This window comes from Heteronotia binoei, chromosome 6, assembly GCF_032191835.1.
Source record: "Heteronotia binoei isolate CCM8104 ecotype False Entrance Well chromosome 6, APGP_CSIRO_Hbin_v1, whole genome shotgun sequence".
Classification (NCBI taxonomy): Eukaryota; Metazoa; Chordata; class Lepidosauria; order Squamata; family Gekkonidae; genus Heteronotia; species Heteronotia binoei.
Genome location: NC_083228.1, coordinates 135321823 through 135340241, shown reverse-complemented (window position 1 = coordinate 135340241; position 18419 = coordinate 135321823). Strand labels below are relative to the sequence as shown.

General features: G+C 49.6%; 1 protein-coding gene across 9 annotated transcripts in view; it reads left to right on the top strand.

Annotated features, from left to right (window-relative positions):
* Positions 1 to 18419, top strand: part of EIF4G1 (eukaryotic translation initiation factor 4 gamma 1) — a 158111-nt gene extending 139692 nt beyond the window's left edge. For all 9 annotated transcript variants that reach the window (XM_060242603.1, XM_060242602.1, XM_060242600.1 and 6 more), the window contains 9 exons: positions 975 to 1090; positions 2130 to 2302; positions 2430 to 2555; positions 5591 to 5672; positions 8432 to 8530; positions 8689 to 8823; positions 13317 to 13398; positions 15555 to 15695; positions 17087 to 18419. In XM_060242603.1, coding sequence (XP_060098586.1) covers positions 975 to 1090; positions 2130 to 2302; positions 2430 to 2555; positions 5591 to 5672; positions 8432 to 8530; positions 8689 to 8823; positions 13317 to 13398; positions 15555 to 15695; positions 17087 to 17268 — 1136 coding nt within the window. In that variant the 3' untranslated portion in view covers positions 17269 to 18419. The remainder of the gene's footprint in view (positions 1 to 974; positions 1091 to 2129; positions 2303 to 2429; positions 2556 to 5590; positions 5673 to 8431; positions 8531 to 8688; positions 8824 to 13316; positions 13399 to 15554; positions 15696 to 17086) is intronic.

Sequence of the window (18419 nt, the reverse complement as noted above, 5' to 3'; positions counted from 1 at the left end):
TGACAATATTACATTTCAGGTAGCATTCAGGGCTTTATTTTTTGAGCAGGAACGCACAGGAATGCAGTTCCAGCTGGCTTGGTGTCAGGAGGTGTGGCCTGATATGCAAATAAGTTCCCGCTGGGCTTTTTATACAAAAGAACCTATGCAAAACAATTGTGCCATCAAGGGGTGTGGCCTAATATTCCAATGAGTTCCTGCTGGGCTTTTTCTACCCAAAAAAGGCCCTGCGTTCAGGATATAAGATGTCATTCCCTGTTTCCGTATCAGTCATCCCAGACTAAAAGCCCGCCGGAATACTGCCATCTTACAGGCCTTGAAGAACTGGGTGAGGTCCTGCTAGGGGCCCTAACTTCTTCCGGCAACTGATTCCACCAATAGGGGGCCGCAATCGAGAAGGCTCTCTCTTTCTCGTAGACTTTAATCTTGCCTCCCTTGGCCCGGGGATCACGAATAGATTTTGCGTCCCAGATCTAAGATTGATGGTTTTTTTGTGGCAAAATGCCCCATTATCTATCGGACTTAACCATTCCTAGTCACCGCAGGGCATTTATGTTGGCTAGACTAAATGCTTATTCCTCCGAAGTTTTACTGGGGAGATATCATCAAGTTCCTTTATGTGATAGACTCTGTTCCTGCAGAACGAATATTCCCGACTCAGTTCAGCATATATTGCTTGATGGTTCCATATATAATAATCTCTGTAAAGATCTATTTTGCAAGTTTTTCTTCTCCCCGGATCTGTCTATTGTTACTTGCTGATTAATACCGCGTGGGAGGTTAGCAAGACCGTGGCAACATTTTTGGCTGACGTCCTTTAATTTAAACCTGACCATGTACAAATGCTTTTGTAATCCCGGTTTCTTTTCGATTTAATCTCCAGTGTTTTAAATTTTTTGTATATTCGGTGTATTCTCATTTGCAGCTGTTATGCCGTTAAAGGTTGGCACGGTATGTCTCTCCCTCTTCTGCAGTGAAACGAGAACCGGTGGCTCCAGGGGTGCCTCCCAAGCCCGCCTTGTCGGAGGAAGAGCTGGAGAAGAAAGCAAAGGCCATCATTGAGGAATACCTCCACATCAATGACATGAAGGTTGGTGGCGCGAGGAGAGCAGGGTGCAGGATCATCGAATCGCAGAGGTGGAAGGGGCGGTGGAGGCCATCTAGTCCAACCCCCTGCTTCAGTGCAGGGTCCGCCTAGCGCAGGGGTGGCCAAACTTGCTTAATGTAAGAGCCACATAGAATAAACGTCAGGTGTCTGAGAGCCACAAGAGCGATTAACATGTGGATTTCACAAAGGGTGATTAACCTGTGGAATTCACTGCCACAGGAGGTGGTGGCGGCTACAAGCATATCCAGCTTCAGGAGGGGATTGGATAAAAATATGGAGCAGAGGTCCATCTTTTGCTGTGAGGGCCAAATCTTGACCTTGTTGAGCCAGGCCATGTTTGTCATAAAAGGTAATGCCAGGTCAGGAAGATATAAACTATATAAGGGACACAGACAAACACACACGCTCAGCCTAATCCACCTCACTGGCTTGCTGAGCCTCAGCCAACAGAGGGAGGAGAGGCTTGGCTCAGTAGCTCTGCTGTGCAATTGAGCAAGTCTGGCAAAGCAAGTTGTGATGCAGAAGGAAAGCAAGAGAGGGAGAAGGAAGCAGACAGTGAGTTGCTTGGGGGCCTGATAGGAGCCCTGGTTCGGCCCCCGAGCCGCATGTTTAACACCCCTGCCCTAACCTCTTTAATTTTTCTTCATGGGGAAAGTGTCCCATCCCCTTTAGCTGCCTTTTTCCAATGCTATAATGCAGGGGTGGCCAACGGTAGCTCTCCAGATGTTTCCCCCCCTACAACTCCCATCAGCCCCAGCCAGCATGGCCAATGGCTGGGGCTGATGGGAATTGTAGGCAATAAACATCTGGAGAGCTACCATTGGCCACCCCTGCTACAATGTCTTCTTTTGAGCTGTGGCGACCCAAGCTGTACACAAAGTTCAGGGTTGCTGTACAGAGGCAGTCAATGGCAAACCGCCTCTGTTCGTCTCTTGCCTTGGAAACCCAAGGGTTATAATCCCTATTTTGTTCTGCGTGGGTCATCGTCCCTGTTTTGTTCTCTCACTCCCCTTTTTTGCAGGAGGCGCTCCAGTGCGTGCAGGAACTGGGCTGCCCCTCCCAGCTGTACATCTTCGTCCGGAACGGCATCGAGTCAACGCTGGAGCGGAGCACCATCGCCCGCGAGCACATGGGGCTGCTGCTGTACCAGTTGGTGAAGGGGGGCTCCCTCGCCAAGGAGCAATACTACAAAGGGTAACGGAGACCCGCCCCCCCACGCGCCCTGCTTTGGCTGGGGAGAGGGTGGCAGCTGCGCCGTCCCTGTCTCTGCAGGCCGCTTTGCAAGACCCTGATTGGCCCCCTTTCCTTTCCTCCACCGCAGGCTGCAGGAGATCCTGGAAATCGGGGAGGACATGGAGATTGATATTCCGCACATCTGGCTGTACTTGGCAGAGATCATCACCCCCATCCTGAGGGAAGGGGGCATCTCTATGGAAGAGCTGTTTAGGTAAGCTGGCCCGGTACTCTGCCCTCTTCTCTCTCCCTCCACCCCCCCACGTGGACCTTCCTTATGCGGAATCAGCCATTTGGTTCATCAAGGTCAGTAAGAACATAAGCGAAGCCATGTTGGACCAAGCCAGTGGCCCATCCAGTCCAACACTCTGTGTCACATAAGAACATAAGAGAAGCCATGTTGGATCAGGCCAGTGGCCCATCCAGTCCAACACTCTGTGTCACACAGTGGCCAAAAACCCCCAAGTGCCATCAGGAGGTCCACCAGTGGGGCCAGGACGCTAGAAGCCCTCCCACTGTGCCCCCCCCCCCCAGCACCAAAAATACAGAGCATCGCTGCCCCAGACAGAGAGTTCCAAAAATACGCTGTGGCTAATAGCCACTGATGGACCTCTGCTCCAGATGTTTCTCTAATCCCCTCTTGAAGCTGTCTATGCTTGTAGCTGCCATCACCTCCTGTGGCTGTGAATTCCATGTGTTAATTACCTTTTGGGTATTGTCTGCTCAGACTGGCAGCAGCTCTCCAGGGTCTCAGGCAGAGGTCTTTCCCATCACCTTCTGCCTGGTCCTTTTAGCCGGAGATACCGGGGATTAAATCTGGGACCGTACGCATGCTAGGCAGGTGGTCTTCTAGAACAGGGGTCCCCAACCCCCGGGCCGTGGACTGCTACCGGCCCGTGGCCTCTTAGCCATGAGTTGTATACCGTAATTATTTCATTATATATTACAATGTAGTAATAGTAATAAGAAGAACAAGACATTGAATTTATATCCTGCCCTCCACTCCGAATCTCAGAGTAGCTCACAATCTCCTTTTATCTTATTCCCCCACAACAGACACCCTGTGAGGTAGGTGGGGCCGAGAGAGCTTTCCCAGAAGCTGCCCTTTCAAGGACAACTCTGCGAGAGCTATGACTGACCCAAGGTCATTCCAGCAGCTGCAATTGGGGAATCAAACCCAGTTCTCCCAGATAAGAATCCACACACTTTACCACCACACAAAAATAAAGTGCACAGTTGTATCATCCCATAGCAATCCCACCACCCCCGGGCCATGGAAAAGTTGCCTTCCACAAAATTGGTCCCTGGGGCCAAAAAGGTTGGGGACGACTGTTCTAGAATCAGATTCTTCCAGTCGCAGTTACACAGAACAGGATCAAAAAGCCAGTGATCCATGTTTCTCTTCACCCCATAATACCATATAGGGTCAAACACACTAGATGTGATCTGGTGTGTGTGTGTGTGTGGGGGGGGTATTTTTGTTGTAAAAATCCGTTGGAATAAGCTTTAAATGTACGAGTAAACATGGAGCAGAGGTCCATGAGTGGCTGTTAGCCACAAGGTATAGACGGAACATTCTGTCTGGGGCGGTGAGGCTCTGTATTCTTGGTGCTTGGGGGGCAACAGTGGGAGGGTTTCTGGAGTTCTGGCCCCACAGGTGGACCTCCTGTGGGCACTTGGGTTTTGGCCACTGTGTGACACAGAGTATTCGACTTGGGTGTAGGGTTGCCAATCCCCAGGTGAGCAAACCCCAAGGGAAGAACACAGGAAGTTGCAAACCAAGAGAAATGTGTTCTTAGGAAATTATTCACAACACTTAAAGAAGACTTTCAAATTCACTAACCTCATTTATGAAATGAAAATTACTTGGAGAGCTTAACCACTCTTTCAATAGAGCACTTAAAGCCATTCACAAAACAAATATATTTATATAAACCAAACAACAATAAAGAATTCAGTGTGAGGTAGAAAAGTCCATCGCATGAGAGTCCGTAAGGATGCGCTACTCAGAAGTAGTTTTTTGTTGACGCGCAGACTTCTCCTTGCAAAAATAGATAGGATGTTCAATGATGCTATGAATGTTCTGTAGAAGGGATTCAGATATTGAAGAGAAGTACTATCGATAACACGATTCCCAAATCATTAATCCCACTGTAAGAAATTAATTTACTGCTTGTAAATTACCTCTGAGCGTTGGGTGAGTGTATTTGTTGATATAAATTTAGCTTTCCTTTTAGTTTTGTTTCCTGATTCTTTTCAGCAGCGCGTTGTCTTTGCATAAATACGTTTCAGTTCCAGATTATCGAAGTATATTGATCGGAAGAAGCTATTACCCGTCACAGTCTTTCTCCTGGCTCCACCCCCAGTGTCTCCTAGCTCCACCCCCAAGTCCCCATATATTTCTTGAATTGGACTTGGCAACCCTACTTGGAGGGGCCATCCGGCATGGCTTCTCTTATGTTCTAATCGTAGAGTTGGAAGGGACCTCCAGAGTCATCTAGTCCGACACAACGCAGGAAATTCACAAGTACCCCTCTTCCCACCCACACACACACCCAGTGACCCCTGCTCCAAAAAGCCCAGAAGATGAGGGGAGGAGAGGAAAAACTCTCCAGGATCCCTGGGTAAACTGGCCTGGTGAAAATCGCTGCCTGATCCCAAAGTGGCAATCAGCATTTTCTTGGGTGGGTAAGAAGAGGCCACGAGAACTAGGCACTGATGCAGCCCTTCCTGCCCTCCTTCTCATGATGGGCCTAAGTTCACAGAATCGGCATTGCTGCCGGATGGCTACTTAGCCTCTTCCGCTGAGCCACGGACAGTGCTTTATCCTGATAGGCCTTTCACGGTCAGCGTTGCCTGCTCAGACTGGCTGGAGCTCTCCAGGGACTCAGGCCAAGAGAGGTCTTTCCCCTCGCTTCTTGCCTGGTCCTTTGAACTGGAGGTGGCGGGGATCGAACCTGGGACCTCCTGCATGCCAACCGGAGGCCCTGCCACTGAGCCACCACCTAAAGGAAGCTGCCTTATCTTGATTGGCTTAGCAGGGTGAGCGTTGTCTGCCTTGACTAGCGGCACCTCTCCAAGGCAGCATTGCTTGCTGCCTGGTCCTTTTAATTGGCGGTGCCCGGGATTGAACCCAAGACTTCCTGCACGCAAAGCGGAGGCTCTTCCACTGAACCACAGCCCCCCTCCCCTGCATCGTGTCCACTTTTTGTACCTATAATGAGATCCGCCGCTTTCTGCTTTTTGCAGGGAGATTGCGAAGCCCTTGGTGCCCATCGGCAAGGCCACTACTCTGCTGCTGGAGATCCTGGGCCTCCTTTGCAAAGGGATGGTAAGTGGCTTTTCCTCCTGCAGGGGGCAGGATGGAGCAGCTTGCATATAGCGAGAGCCTTGTTAGGACAGAAGGCTTTGTACCAGGGGTGGCCAAACTGTGGCTCGGGAGCCACGTGTGTCTCTTTTCAAACACATCGTGTGGCTCTCAAAGCTCCCACCACCGCGTCAAGCTGGCTTAGATGAGATATTTCTCTCTGTAAATCACTTCCCCAAGCCAAGCCAGTGGCTTGGAGAATGCATGTGAAGTTAAAGTTGCTTTCTTTCCACCTATCCCTCCCTCATCTATTTGCCTTCCTTCCTTCCTTCCTTCCTTCCTTCCTTCCTTCCTTCCTTCCTTCCTTCCTTCCTTCCTTCCTTCCTTCCTTCCTACCTACCTACCTACCTACCTACCTACCTACCTACATCTGTTCAGGTCTTGCGGCTCTCAACCATCTGACATTCATTCTATGTGGCTCTTATGTTAGGCAAGTTTGACCACCCGTGCTTTGTACCGTCCTGTGAGAAGGTTGCAGGATCAGCTTGCTTCAAATATAAATGCAGAGTTATAAACAACAGGGAAATAATCACAGACGAAGACTTTGCAAAGAATGTCTTCTGAGGAAGACTAACATCAAAAACGAGCTTCCCTCTGAAGTTGTTTTGCAGCATTTCAAAGCTGGGGCTTTTTGTAATGTGCATTACAGAATCACATTAACTGTTGTGTTATCTTTGTTCTCTACTTAACACCTAAGGACTATATTGGAGTGGCCAAACTTGCTTAATGTAAGAGGCACACAATAAACGTCAGATGTTTTGAGAGCCGCCAGTCAGGAACGTCAGATGTTTGAGAGCAGGAAGGAAGGAAGGAAGGAAGATAGATGGAGGAGGGAGGGAGAGGTTGAAAGGAAGCAACTTTAACTTTAAAAGCATTGTCCAGGCCAACAAGGGCGGTGGGAGGCTTTGAGAGAAGCAGATATTAGATTTATGTCCCACCCTCCACTCCGAATCTCTGAGTCTCAGAGCGGCTTACAATCTCCTTTACCTTCCTCTCCCACAACAGACACCCTGTGAGGTGGTGGGGCTGAGAGAGCTCTTACAGCAGCTGCTGTTTCAATGCTGACCCAAGGCCATTCCAGCAGGTGCCAGTGGAGGAGTGGGGAATCAAACCTGGTTCTCCCAGATAAGAGGCTGGCACTTAACCACTACACCAAACTGGTTCTCTACCACACAATATGTGTGAAGGAGCCACATGCGGCTCCTGAGCTACCCCTGGACTATATTTTGTGGAACTGCATTATCGAGCACAGTAACCAACAAGGTTTTATTCAGAACGTAACCTTTCATGTGCTCCAAGCACACTTCATCAGACGAGGCATCGGGTACAGAGAGCAGGGCTGTATATAGTTGGCAGGCGGTGGTTTAGAATGCAAAACGGTACAAATTTAAGAGCCAGCGACAGATCAGTAAAATTAACAAACTGAGCAAACCTTTGATCTGGGTAGCATGAGCCTGCGAAAGCAATAAAACAGTGTGTCCAAATGTGAGAATGTCTGTCAGTCACACTGTTATATATCATGATTGGCAGGCATTCTCACATTTTGACATATTACTGCTTTATTAGGGTTTGTAGAATCTTTCGGGCTCAAGTGCCGTGTTCTACTGGAGAAAGTTTTTCTTCCAGACGTTTCGTTCTCAGCTGCGGAGAACATCCTCAGTGGCGTTGCAGCCGGAGCAGGCGCTCTGACCTTCTTGGCTGCTGTGCAACAAGCCCCACCAAACAATGGGTACATTCACAAACCAATTGCCCTCTCACCACACCCCCTCCAGCCTACAAATAGCAGCTCTCCAGCAGCCCTGGCCCCACTCAATGCACAGCAGCCAAGAAGGTCTGAGCGCCTGCTCCGGCTGCAACGCCACTGAGGATGTTCTCCGCTGAGAACGAAATGTCTGGAAGGAAAACTTTCTCCAGTAGAACACGGCACTTGAGCCCGAAAGATTCTACAAACCCTAATGATGTTACCAGCCGTGAAAACCTGAAATCTTTGATACTGCTTTATTGCTTTCGCAGGCTCGTGCTGCCCAGATCGTAGGTTTGCTCAGTTTTTTAATTCTGCTATTCTGTCGCTGGATTTTAAATGTGTACTGCCTTGCATTCTAAACCACTGCCTACCAGTTATATACAGCCCTGCTCACTGTACCGGATTCCTCGTCTGATGAAGTGTGCTTTGGAGCGCATGAAAGCTTACATTCGGAATAAAACTTTGTTGGTCTTAAAGGTGCGACGTGACTCCTACTTTGTTCTGCTTCCGACCAACACGGCTACCCCACCTGGATCAATAAGCATAGGTAGCCTTCTTTCAGAGGGATTGTTTCGTTCCTGCATCTTTCTAAGTAGGCATCGCCTGCTTCAACTCTGCTAACTTTACTCCCTACCTGTCTCCTCGGGGAGGGGGGTGGTGGTGGAGCAGCTTAGGTCCTCCTCTCCTCTCTATTTTTTAAAAAAATCCTTACAACAACCCCTTGAGGGTGGGTTAGGCTGAGAGAATGAGACTGGCTCATTCGTTTTTGTTTTAGCTCAGGAAAAACGGCCCCTGAGCAAACTAATGTATGCGGGAGCTCACCACCTTAATGCCAGTAGCTCATGAAGTAGCATTTTTGCTCACAGGACTCCACAGCTTAGAGGGAGCAGCTCCCTGTTGAACACTTGCCTGGCAGCAAAAGGGGATTGTCTCTGTGTGTCCCGTGAACCAGTCCTGAGCTTCTCTTTCCTCTCTGCAGAGCCACAAGAAGGCCGGAACGCTGTGGAGAGAAGGGGGTCTTAGCTGGAAGGAATTCCTGCCCGAAGACCAGGACGTCAATAAGTTCATCACGGAGCAGGTGAGCAGCCCCGTAACCCCCAGGGGTTTCCTTGCAGCTACCGTCCTTTTCCCCGTCCCGTGTGGACCGCTGCAAGTCTCGGTGGGGCAAGGGCTCCTTACGGCAGCCGCCATGGCCTGCGGCTCTGACCAGCTTCCTTCTCCTCCCGCCCCTTCCAGAAAGTGGAGTACACGATGGGCGACAGCTCCGACGCTCCCAGCCGCAAAGAGCTGACCTCCGAAGACCTCTGCAAGCAGCTAGACAAGCTATTGAAAGAGAATGCAGATAACCAAAGAATATTCGACTGGATTGAGGTGAGCCGGCAATTGTCCGGAAGGTGTGCTGTGTGGGAATGAAGGGGAGAGTGAATGAAAAGGTGTGGGGACAGGCATTGAATTACGATCGGGTCCATAGCACAGCTACAGGAATACAGACATGCAAATGAAAAATAATATGTAGAATAGGGGTCTCGGAACTCATTTGTTATGAGGGCTGGATCTGACATAAATGAGACCTTGTTGGGCCAGACCATGTCAGGTTGTTGAGCCAGACCTTCCCCAGGGGACTGTTGGGGGAGGAGCCTCAGCCAATAGAAGGAAGAGAGGCTTGGCTCAGTAGCTCTGCTGTGCAGTTGAGCAAGCCTTGCAAAGTAAGCTGTTATGCAGAAGGAAGCAAGAGATAGGGAGAAAGAAGCAGAGGACGGCCAGTTGCTCGGGGCCTGATGGGAGCCCTCCGAGGGCCTGATTTGGCCCCCAAACTGCGTGTTCGACACCCCTGTTATAGGAGATCTAAGGTTTTAATTCAGCAGGAGCTCAGAGGAGCACAGCTTGTTGGGCCAGACCATGTCAGGTTGGACTGAGCCATTAAGGGCTGGGTCATGCGTGTACCTATTTAAGATTGAGTAGCAGAGAAATAAATTTTATAAAGAACACAGACAAATACAAATATATATATTTTAAAAAACTTACAACATGCTTAAAACGTTAAGCACTCATTGGTCTTAAAGATGCTTTCTTTGTATTTCTTCCATGGAATCCAGGGAACTGGGCAAAGGAAGCTCAGGCTCTTTCCTTCCTTCCCCCGGGGGACTGTTGGGGGAGGAGCCTCAGCCAATAGAAGGAAGAGAGGCTTGGCTCAGTAGCTCTGCTGTGCAATTGAGCAAGTCTTGCAGTTATGCAGAAGGGAGCAAGAGATAGGGAGAAAGAAGCAGCCAGTTACTCAGGGACCTGATAGGAACCCTCCAGGGGCCTGATTTGGCCCCCAAACTGCATGTTTGACACCCCTAATATAGGAGATCTAAGGTTTTCATTCAGCAGGAGCTCACAGGAGCACAGCTTCTGAACCTCCAGCCAGGGTCTGCATGGAGTGGGGAGTTCTCTTCTCTTCCCGCTGCACACAGATCCCGGGGCATATGCAAATGAGATATGCTACTGAGCTCCTGCACCTTTTTTACTATAAAAAATTTATCCCCGGGCAGATTTATTTGACTGCATTGTTCTTCGTGGCATCCCTCAATTAATCCTAACAGAAAGAGTTGTATTCGGTCCACTAGCAGAAGATCAGAATCGAAACGAAGAAGAGAATTCCAGGATCTTGATCTGGACTTCGTGGACATTAATGAGAGTTACTGTGATCATATTAGTGTCCTTTCCGTTGGAGGTTGTTAGATGCTACATGCTTATGGAATTAATGACATATTTGGCTATGGATTTGATTTAATTTTAATTTTTCAATGTATATCCCGCCATATCCCACAAGCAGGCTCAGGGCGGCTTATAACAATAAAACAACATATTAAAATCCGCATATCTGTGTTAATATGTTAATATAATTAAATCAAAAGAGTTTCCGGCTCCACGTTAGGAAGAACGTCCTGACCGTTAGAGCGGTTCCTCAGTGGAACAGGCTTCCTCGGGAGGTGGTGGGCTCTCCTTCCTTGGAGGTTTTGAAACAGAGGCCAGATGGCCATCCGACAGCAATGAAGATCCTGTGAATTTAGGGAAAGGAATTTGTGAGTTTCCTGCATTGTGCAAGGGGTTGGACTAGATGACCCTGAAGGGTATATCAAGATTACAAACAGCATCATAAAAATGGACACTGCTTTGTAGTTACAGTAGTTGCTTGGTAGTTGCAGTGACTTTATGTTATATCGTGCACAAGCATGGTTCCTGTGGTCTTGTTATATTATGCTCAGGGCTTTTATTGTAGCAGGAACTCCTTTGCATCTTAGGCCACACACCCCTGATGTAGCCAATCCTCCAAGAGCTTACAGGGCTATTGTTATAGGGCCTACTGTCAGCTCCAGGAGGATTGGCTATATCTGGGGTGTGTGGCCTAAGATGCAAAGGAGTTCCTGCTACAAAAGAAGCCCTGACTTATAACAGTCGATCCGTGCAGTGAGCAATGATCTTAAAAGTGCCGCAAAGGAAACAGTTTTGAACCAATTTGTGTCTGGAAAGAGGTAAAACAAAATTAAAGCACCCGGGGTCGCCATTAGTCAGCTGCATCCAGGAAACCAGCAGGCACCAGGAGAACCACAGGATCCTGGATGGAGACTACAGGAAGGTCGAAGTGAGCATAAGCTTGATAGCAGGGTGTTCAGTGATGGAATTGGGTTGGATTTGCTGGTTGGTGGGAGGCAGAGAAGAAGATGATATTGGATTTATATCCCGCCCTCTACTCCGAATCTCAGAGCGGCTCACAATCTCCTTTATCTTCCTCCCCCACAACAGACACCCTGTGAGGTGGGTGGGGCTGAGAGAGCACTTACAGCAGCTGCCCTTTCAAGGACAATCTCTGCCAGAGCAATGGCTAACCCAAGGCCATTCTAGCAACTGCAAGTGGAGGAATGGGGAATCAAACCCGGTTCTCCCAGATAAGAGTACGCAAACTTAGCCACTACACCATACTGCCTCTCAGGAGACAGACACCCTGTGAGGTGGGTGGGGCTGAGAGGGCTCTCTCAGCAGCTGCCCTTTCAAGGACAACCTCTGCCAGAGCGATGGCTGACCCAAGGCCATTCCAGCAGGTGCAAGTGGAGGAGTGGGGAATCAAACCTGGTTCTCCCAGATAAGAGTCTGCACACTTCACCACTACACCAAACTGGCTCTCCAGGAAGCCTTTTCCCCTGAGGAACTGCTCTAACAGTCAGGAAGTTCTTCCTATTGTTGAGCCGGAAACTCTTTTGATTTAATTATTTTGACATATTAACAACAGAGAATACGCTGGAAAGCAAGAAGAGGAGGGAGACATGGCGTCTGCCTATATTGAAGTTATTATACTCAGTGGTGATGGTTGGAGATCTGGAAAAGAAACCTAATATAAAATGAAGCAGTAGACAAGTCGCACCTTTAAGACCATTTATTCAGAATGTGAGCTTTCGTATGCTCTTAAGCAGACTTCATCAGACATATGGGAATGGACGCAGCAATTCTTAATAGAAGTGTGCAGTGTGGAATCAGGGGAATGTTTTTAGCAGATTAAACGAATCACAAATAGGACCTGTGTTTGTTAGTGCAGGACAAAACGGCTGAAAAAACACTAGGTATAAAGATTACCTGTTCAGAAACTTGTGCCCGAGGTTTATGATGATTTTGATACAAGATGCTCCTGTCTTTGGCAGTTAACTCAGGAAGGAGGTTACTTTGGTGTTATCCCATGGGATGCTGTTACGGAGATCTGATGAGTATATCTGAGTGTCATCAAGTGATGACCTTACAAACACCAGTTGATTACCATAAGAAGATATTAGATTTATACCCCACCCTCCACTTCGAATCTCAGAGCGGCTCACAATCTCCTTTATCTTCTCCCCCCACAACAGACACCCTGTGAGGTGGGTGGGGCTGAGAGGACTCTCACAGCAGCTGCCCTTTCAAGGACAACCTCTGCCAGGAGTATGGCTGACCCAAGGCCATTCCAGCAGCTGCAAGTTCTCCCAGATAAGAGTCCACACACTTAACCACTACACCAAACTGGCTCTCAGGAGACAGACACCCTGTGAGGTGGGTGGGGCTGAGAGAGCTCTCCCAGCAGCTGACCTTTCAAGGACAACTCCTGCCAGAGCTATGGCTGACCCAAGGCCATTCCAGCAGCTGCAAGTGGAGGAGTGGGGAATCAAACCCGGTTCTCCCAGATAAGAGTCCACACACTTAACCACTACACCAAACTGGCTCTCTAAGTTAGCTATGACTTGACCAGTGCTTTATACATGCAGGCAGATTTGACCTGGATAGTTCAGTGGATTGCCTATTCTCATCAGATCTCGTAACCTAAGCTGGGTCAGCCCTGGTTTGTACATGGATTTGGTACCACCAAGGAAGTCTAGGGTTGCTGCATAGAGATGATAGCAGACTTGCGTCAAAAACCTTATGGAGCAGCCAGAAGTTTGGTGCAAGTTGATGGTACTTGCCACCAATGTTCCCTCTAAGCTGTGGAGTCTTGTGAGCAAAAATTCTACTTTGTGAGCTGCTGGCATTAAAGGTTTTGAGCTACTGCATACATTAGCTTGCTCCGGGGCCATTTTTCCTGAACAAAGGCAAAAATGTGTGAGCCGGAGGCTGAAAAACTGTGGGCTAGCTCACACTAACTCAGCTTAGAGGGAATGCTGCTTTTAACCACCAAAAAAAGCCATCCTCTGTTTCGTATATACTCAGGTATCTTATCCCAATATGCTTGGAGCTCTGTGCAGTTCCTCCAGATACGTAGAAATGTGCCAGTCATGCCTCGGCATTTGCTAGAAACTGAGCTAAACGTTCTTGCCTGTCCTTTCTGAATACTCACTCTTGGCATCTTCTTTTCCCGCCAGGCAAACTTGAGCGAACAGCAGTTCTCCTCCAACGTGTTTGTCAGGGCCCTGATGACGTCGGTGTGCCATTCAGCTGTTGTCTGTAAGCATCTGTGTGTGTGTGTGTGTCACTGGTGGGGAGGGAGCTGTGATCGGCAGGGAGCGTTGTGCTCTGGTTATCGAGGGCACTCGAATTTCATTCAGTTTCTTGGTTTGTCATAGGAAATGGAGCACAGGTCTTTCAGTAGCTGCTAGCTCCAAAGTATAGATGGAACACTGTCTGGGGCAGTGATGCTCTGTATTCTTGGTGGGGGGAAGCTACAGTGGGAGGGCTTGGGGAATTCTGGTCCCACTTGTGGGACCTCCTGATGACACCTGGGTTTTGGCTGCTGTGTGACACAGTATTAGACCGGATAGCCCATTTGCTTGATCCAACATGACTCCTCTTACAATCAGGACTTTTTTTGTAGCAGGAACTCCTTTGCGTATTAGGCTACACCCCCTGATGTAGCCAATCCTCCAAAAGCTTACAGGGCCTTCTGTAAGTGCAAGGAGGATTGCCTACTTCAGGGGGTGTGGCCTAATATGCAAAGGAGTTCCTGCTACAAAAGAAGGCCTGCTTACCATCTTATGAAATGATCTTATTGGTCAACCTAGCTTTAATGTTGCCTCCTCCAGCTGGCAATGGGGCCTTTCAACAGTGGGCAATCACTGAGGGGCTTTTTAGGGAAGGTACAAGAGGCATGGCCTACTTGGGGGCCAGGCAATGAGGCCCCCAATCTCCTTTTGGATTTGAAGTGTACATACAATAAGAATATCTCAAAAGCCTTGCTAGATCAGACTTATAGTCCATCTAGTCCAGCAACAGGGCAGAGTGGCTGAGACCTTCATAAGAAAATAAAAGAGTCCTACTCAATCAGACCAATGGCCCATCCAGTACAGTATCCCGTCTCACACAGCGGCTGTCTGTCTCACACAGGCTTGCTGGATCAGAGCAGTGGTCCATCCAGTACAGCATCCTCTCACAAAGTGGCCAGCCAGTTTCTCTGGAGGGCCAACAACAGTTCACGGAGGCCGATGCCTTCATATGAATATCAGAAGAGCCCTGCTGGATCAGACCAGTGGTCCACCTAGTCTAGCATCCTATCTCACACAGTGGCCAACCAGTTCCTCTGGAGGGCCAACAGCAGGGCATGGAGGCCGATGCCTTCATAAGGACATCAGAAGAGCCCTGCGGAATCAGACCAGTGGTCCTTCGAGTCCAGCATCCTGTTTCACAGTGGCCAACCAGTTCATCCAGATGACTGACAGCAGGGCATAAAGGCTGAGGCCTTCATAAGAACATCAGAAGAGCCCTGCTGGATCAGAGCAGTGGTCCATCCAGTACAGCATCCTCTCACAAAGTGGCCAGCCAGTTTCTCTGGAGGGCCAACAACAGTTCACGGAGGCCGATGCCTTCATATGAATATCAGAAGAGCCCTGCTGGATCAGACCAGAGGCCAATCTAGTCCATCAGCCTGTCACACACAGTGGCCAACCAGTTCCTCTGGAGGGCCAACAGCAGGGCATGGAGGCCGATGCCTTCATAAGGACATCAGAAGAGCCCTGCTGGATCAGACCAGTGGTCGCTCTAGTCCAGCATCCTGTCTCACACAGTGGCCAATCAGTACCTCCGGACAGCCAGTGACAGGGCAGAGAGGCTGAGGCCTTCCGCTGATTGCCTCCCAGGTGTGGGATTCAGAGGATTTTTGGGACCATCTGGGAACTTCCTATATTGTGAAACATGTTCATTTTAAAAAGTATTGTTTTATCATTACGGTGAACATTTTTAGGGGGCCTCTCCACCCCAATAGGGCCCGAAAGGCACAGTACCTGAATCAGACCATTAGTCCAGCAAGGGCCAGTCCTATCTACTCAGACTGGCAGCGGCCCCTTGGGATCTCGGGCAAAGGTCTTTCATATCACCTACTGCCTGGTCCTTTTGGGGTTTTATTTAAACTGGAGATCCCGGGGATCGAACCGTGGACTTTTTATTATTATTTGTGACTTATTTATCACTTTCGACTTTTATCCCGCCCTCTCCGCAAGCGGACTCAGGGTGGCTAACAGTCAAAATCAGACAAATGCGCGGCAAACAGATGCTCTGCCGCCGAGTAGCAGTGGAAGGCGAGAGCTACGTAGGTCTTTGTCGGGGCTTGAAAGGCAGGTCAGAAACGGACAAAGGTGGTGAGCGATCCTTTCCTCCTCCTGCCCCTGCAGTCGAGAACCCCTACCGGATGGACAGCTCGGTGATCAAGAGCCGCACCAAGCTGCTGCAGAAATACGTGAGCGACGAGCACAAAGAGCTCCAGGCCCTCTACGCCCTGCAGGCCCTCGTGGTGAAGCTGGACCAGCCGGCAAGTAAGTGGGACGCCCAGGCCCAGCGTTTCCAGGTTCTAGGCCAGGGGTGGCCAAAACTGGCTTAACGTAAGAGCCACATAGAATAAACGTCAGATGTGTGAGAGCCGCAGGACGCGAACATCAGATGTTTGAGAGCCGAAGGAAGGGAGGAGGCTAAAGAGATGGGGAGGGGGGAAGAGGTGTAGAGAGTACAACTTTAAATGCATTCTCCAAGCCACCGGCTGGTATGGCTTAGAGAAGTGATTTAAAGAGACAGATATCTCCCAAGCCGCACGCCATGTGTGAAAGAGCCACAGTTTGGCCACCCCCGTTCTAAGGTCTTGCGCAGCTTTTTTTTGGGGGGGGGAGGGGGGGATATGATGATGTCGCAGAGTGTCATCACGTTGGGGATGTCATGGCTGTTGGAAGCGGGGCTTCGCCCGCCAGCCTCGTGGCCGGTGGTTGGCAGGATCCCTTGAAATGGGGTGGGGAGTCCCCTACTCTCTCCTCGGGGGCTGGTAAGGTTGCTTATAAGTCCAGCTTCTACCCAGAATTAAACTTGGTTAGTCTTAAAGGTGGCACTGGACTCGGGTCTTCGTTCTGCTTTTCAGTTTCTTTAAACCGCCCCTGCTTGGTTTTGTGGTTTTAACGTTGCTGATTTTGTTGGATTGTGTTTTTTTTTTTTTATGGACGCTTTGATTATATGTAGGGTTGCTAGCTCTGTGTGGGGAGATACCTGGAGGTTTTGAGTGGCAGAGCTGAGGGGGGCTGTGTGTGGAGATTTTAAGAGGGGAGGGACTTCAGCAGCACGCAACGCAAAGCAGCCATTTTCACCAGGGGAGCAGCAGGAGGACTCCAGGCCGCACCTCAAAGTTGTCGGTCCTGATTTTACAGCATTCCTGACCAGTCTCTTCAGGGCCTGCATGTCGCTATGCAGCAGGGGTGGCCAAACTGCAGCTCTGGGAACCACATGTGGCTCTTTTCACGCACATTGTGTGGCTCTCAAGGCCCCCCCCCCACACCATCCTGTCGGCCAGCTTGGAGAAGCCGTTTCTTTCTTTAAAAATCACTTCGCCAAGCCAGCCAGCAGCTTGGAGAAGGCGTTTAAAGTTAAAGTTGCTTTCTTTCCACCTCTCTCTCCCCACCTTCCTTCCTTCCTCTGTCAAACATCTGACATTCGTGTGTTGCAGATCTCAAACGTCTGACGTTTATTATTTTTGGCCAGCTCCGCCATGGAGTTTGGACATGTTGCTGTATAATTGAGCTGTCTCCTTACAGTGGAAATTGGCAGTGGTGACATGAGAACTATGAGGCGATGTACCAAAAATTTCAACCAGCCTTTCTCTGTTCGGGGTGGTGGAAGAGTGTCTTGGAGCTGCAGCTTATTCCTCTCTCTCTCTCTGCACCTCCAGATCTGCTCCGCGTGTTCTTTGACACTTTGTACGACGAGGACGTGATTAAAGAGGAAGCCTTCTACAAGTGGGAGTCGAGCAAAGACCCGGCCGAGCAGCAAGGGAAGGGGGTCGCGCTCAAATCGGTCACCGCTTTCTACACTTGGCTGCGGGAAGCCGAGGACGAATCCGACAACAACTGAGTGCCGGCACCGGGAAGGGGCGGGGGGGGGGGCGGCCCGACCGAGCCCGCCAAGCTGCTCCCACCCACCCACCCCCCGTTCCCCGGAGCCTTGGACTTCCTCAGTGGGGGTAGCGTGGAGGGAAGGGCCAGCGGGTCCGAGCACCGCTGCCCTCCCTCCCCTTCTCCCCTTTAGGACTTCTCCTTCCTTTGATTTTTTTTTTGTTGGGGTTTTTTTTTTCTCGTTTTGTTTTAAAGGCCTGTATTGGTTTGTGTCTGACGATAATAAATTGATGCCGAAGGAGGTAAGTGTTGCTGTGGGAGCGCCGCTCAATCCCCTCCCGCCCTCCGGGCGCACCTGGATGATTTTAACGTGCGGGAGGGGCGGCCCCCCCCCCCCCGACTTTTGCAGTTTGCAAAGCACCCCCGAAACACGTCTCCGGAAGAGGGTCAGGGGGAGGCCGATGACTGCCGCTTCCCCCCCCCGCCGCCCACCCGCCCACCCTTCCCAGTTATTGCTGAAATATAGAGAGAGTATATAAATATATATATAAAATATAAATATAGACTTATTAAATCTTTTTTGGAGGTTTGGGAGGATAGGACTCTAGCGTCCGCAGACTTTCGTCCTCTTTTTTCCCCCTTTTTGTTCCCTCACCCCTTCCCCCCCCCATACACTGACTCGCACCCTCGAATCACCGCCTGGAATCACACAAACCTCTCGATGGATTTGTTATTATTTTTTAAAAGGAAAAAAAATCATTTCAAAACATCCACCTTGGGTTTTTTTTTTGGGGGGGGGAGCTGCTCGAACATCACTGGCAGGGGGTGGGGGGGATGTGTTGCCTAGCCCGCCCACCCACCACCGTGCTTTCTTTATTGGCTCCTCAGCCCAGTTCCCACTTCCACCCACCCCTTCCCCCCCACCCACACACACACACACACACACAGGGCCACGGTTTCGCAATCCGCTTTGTCCACTCTGGACAGTTTAAAGGGAGCCACGCCTGTAATTAAAAAAAGGGGGGGAGGAGAAAACGAAGATTCAATTACCGGTCACATGAATTTGTAAATATTTTTTTGCTTTTTTTTTCTTTATGGAGTATTTAATTGAAGATTTAAAGGCATCTTTTCACCGTAAACTGGAAATAAAAAAAAAAGAACATTGCTAAA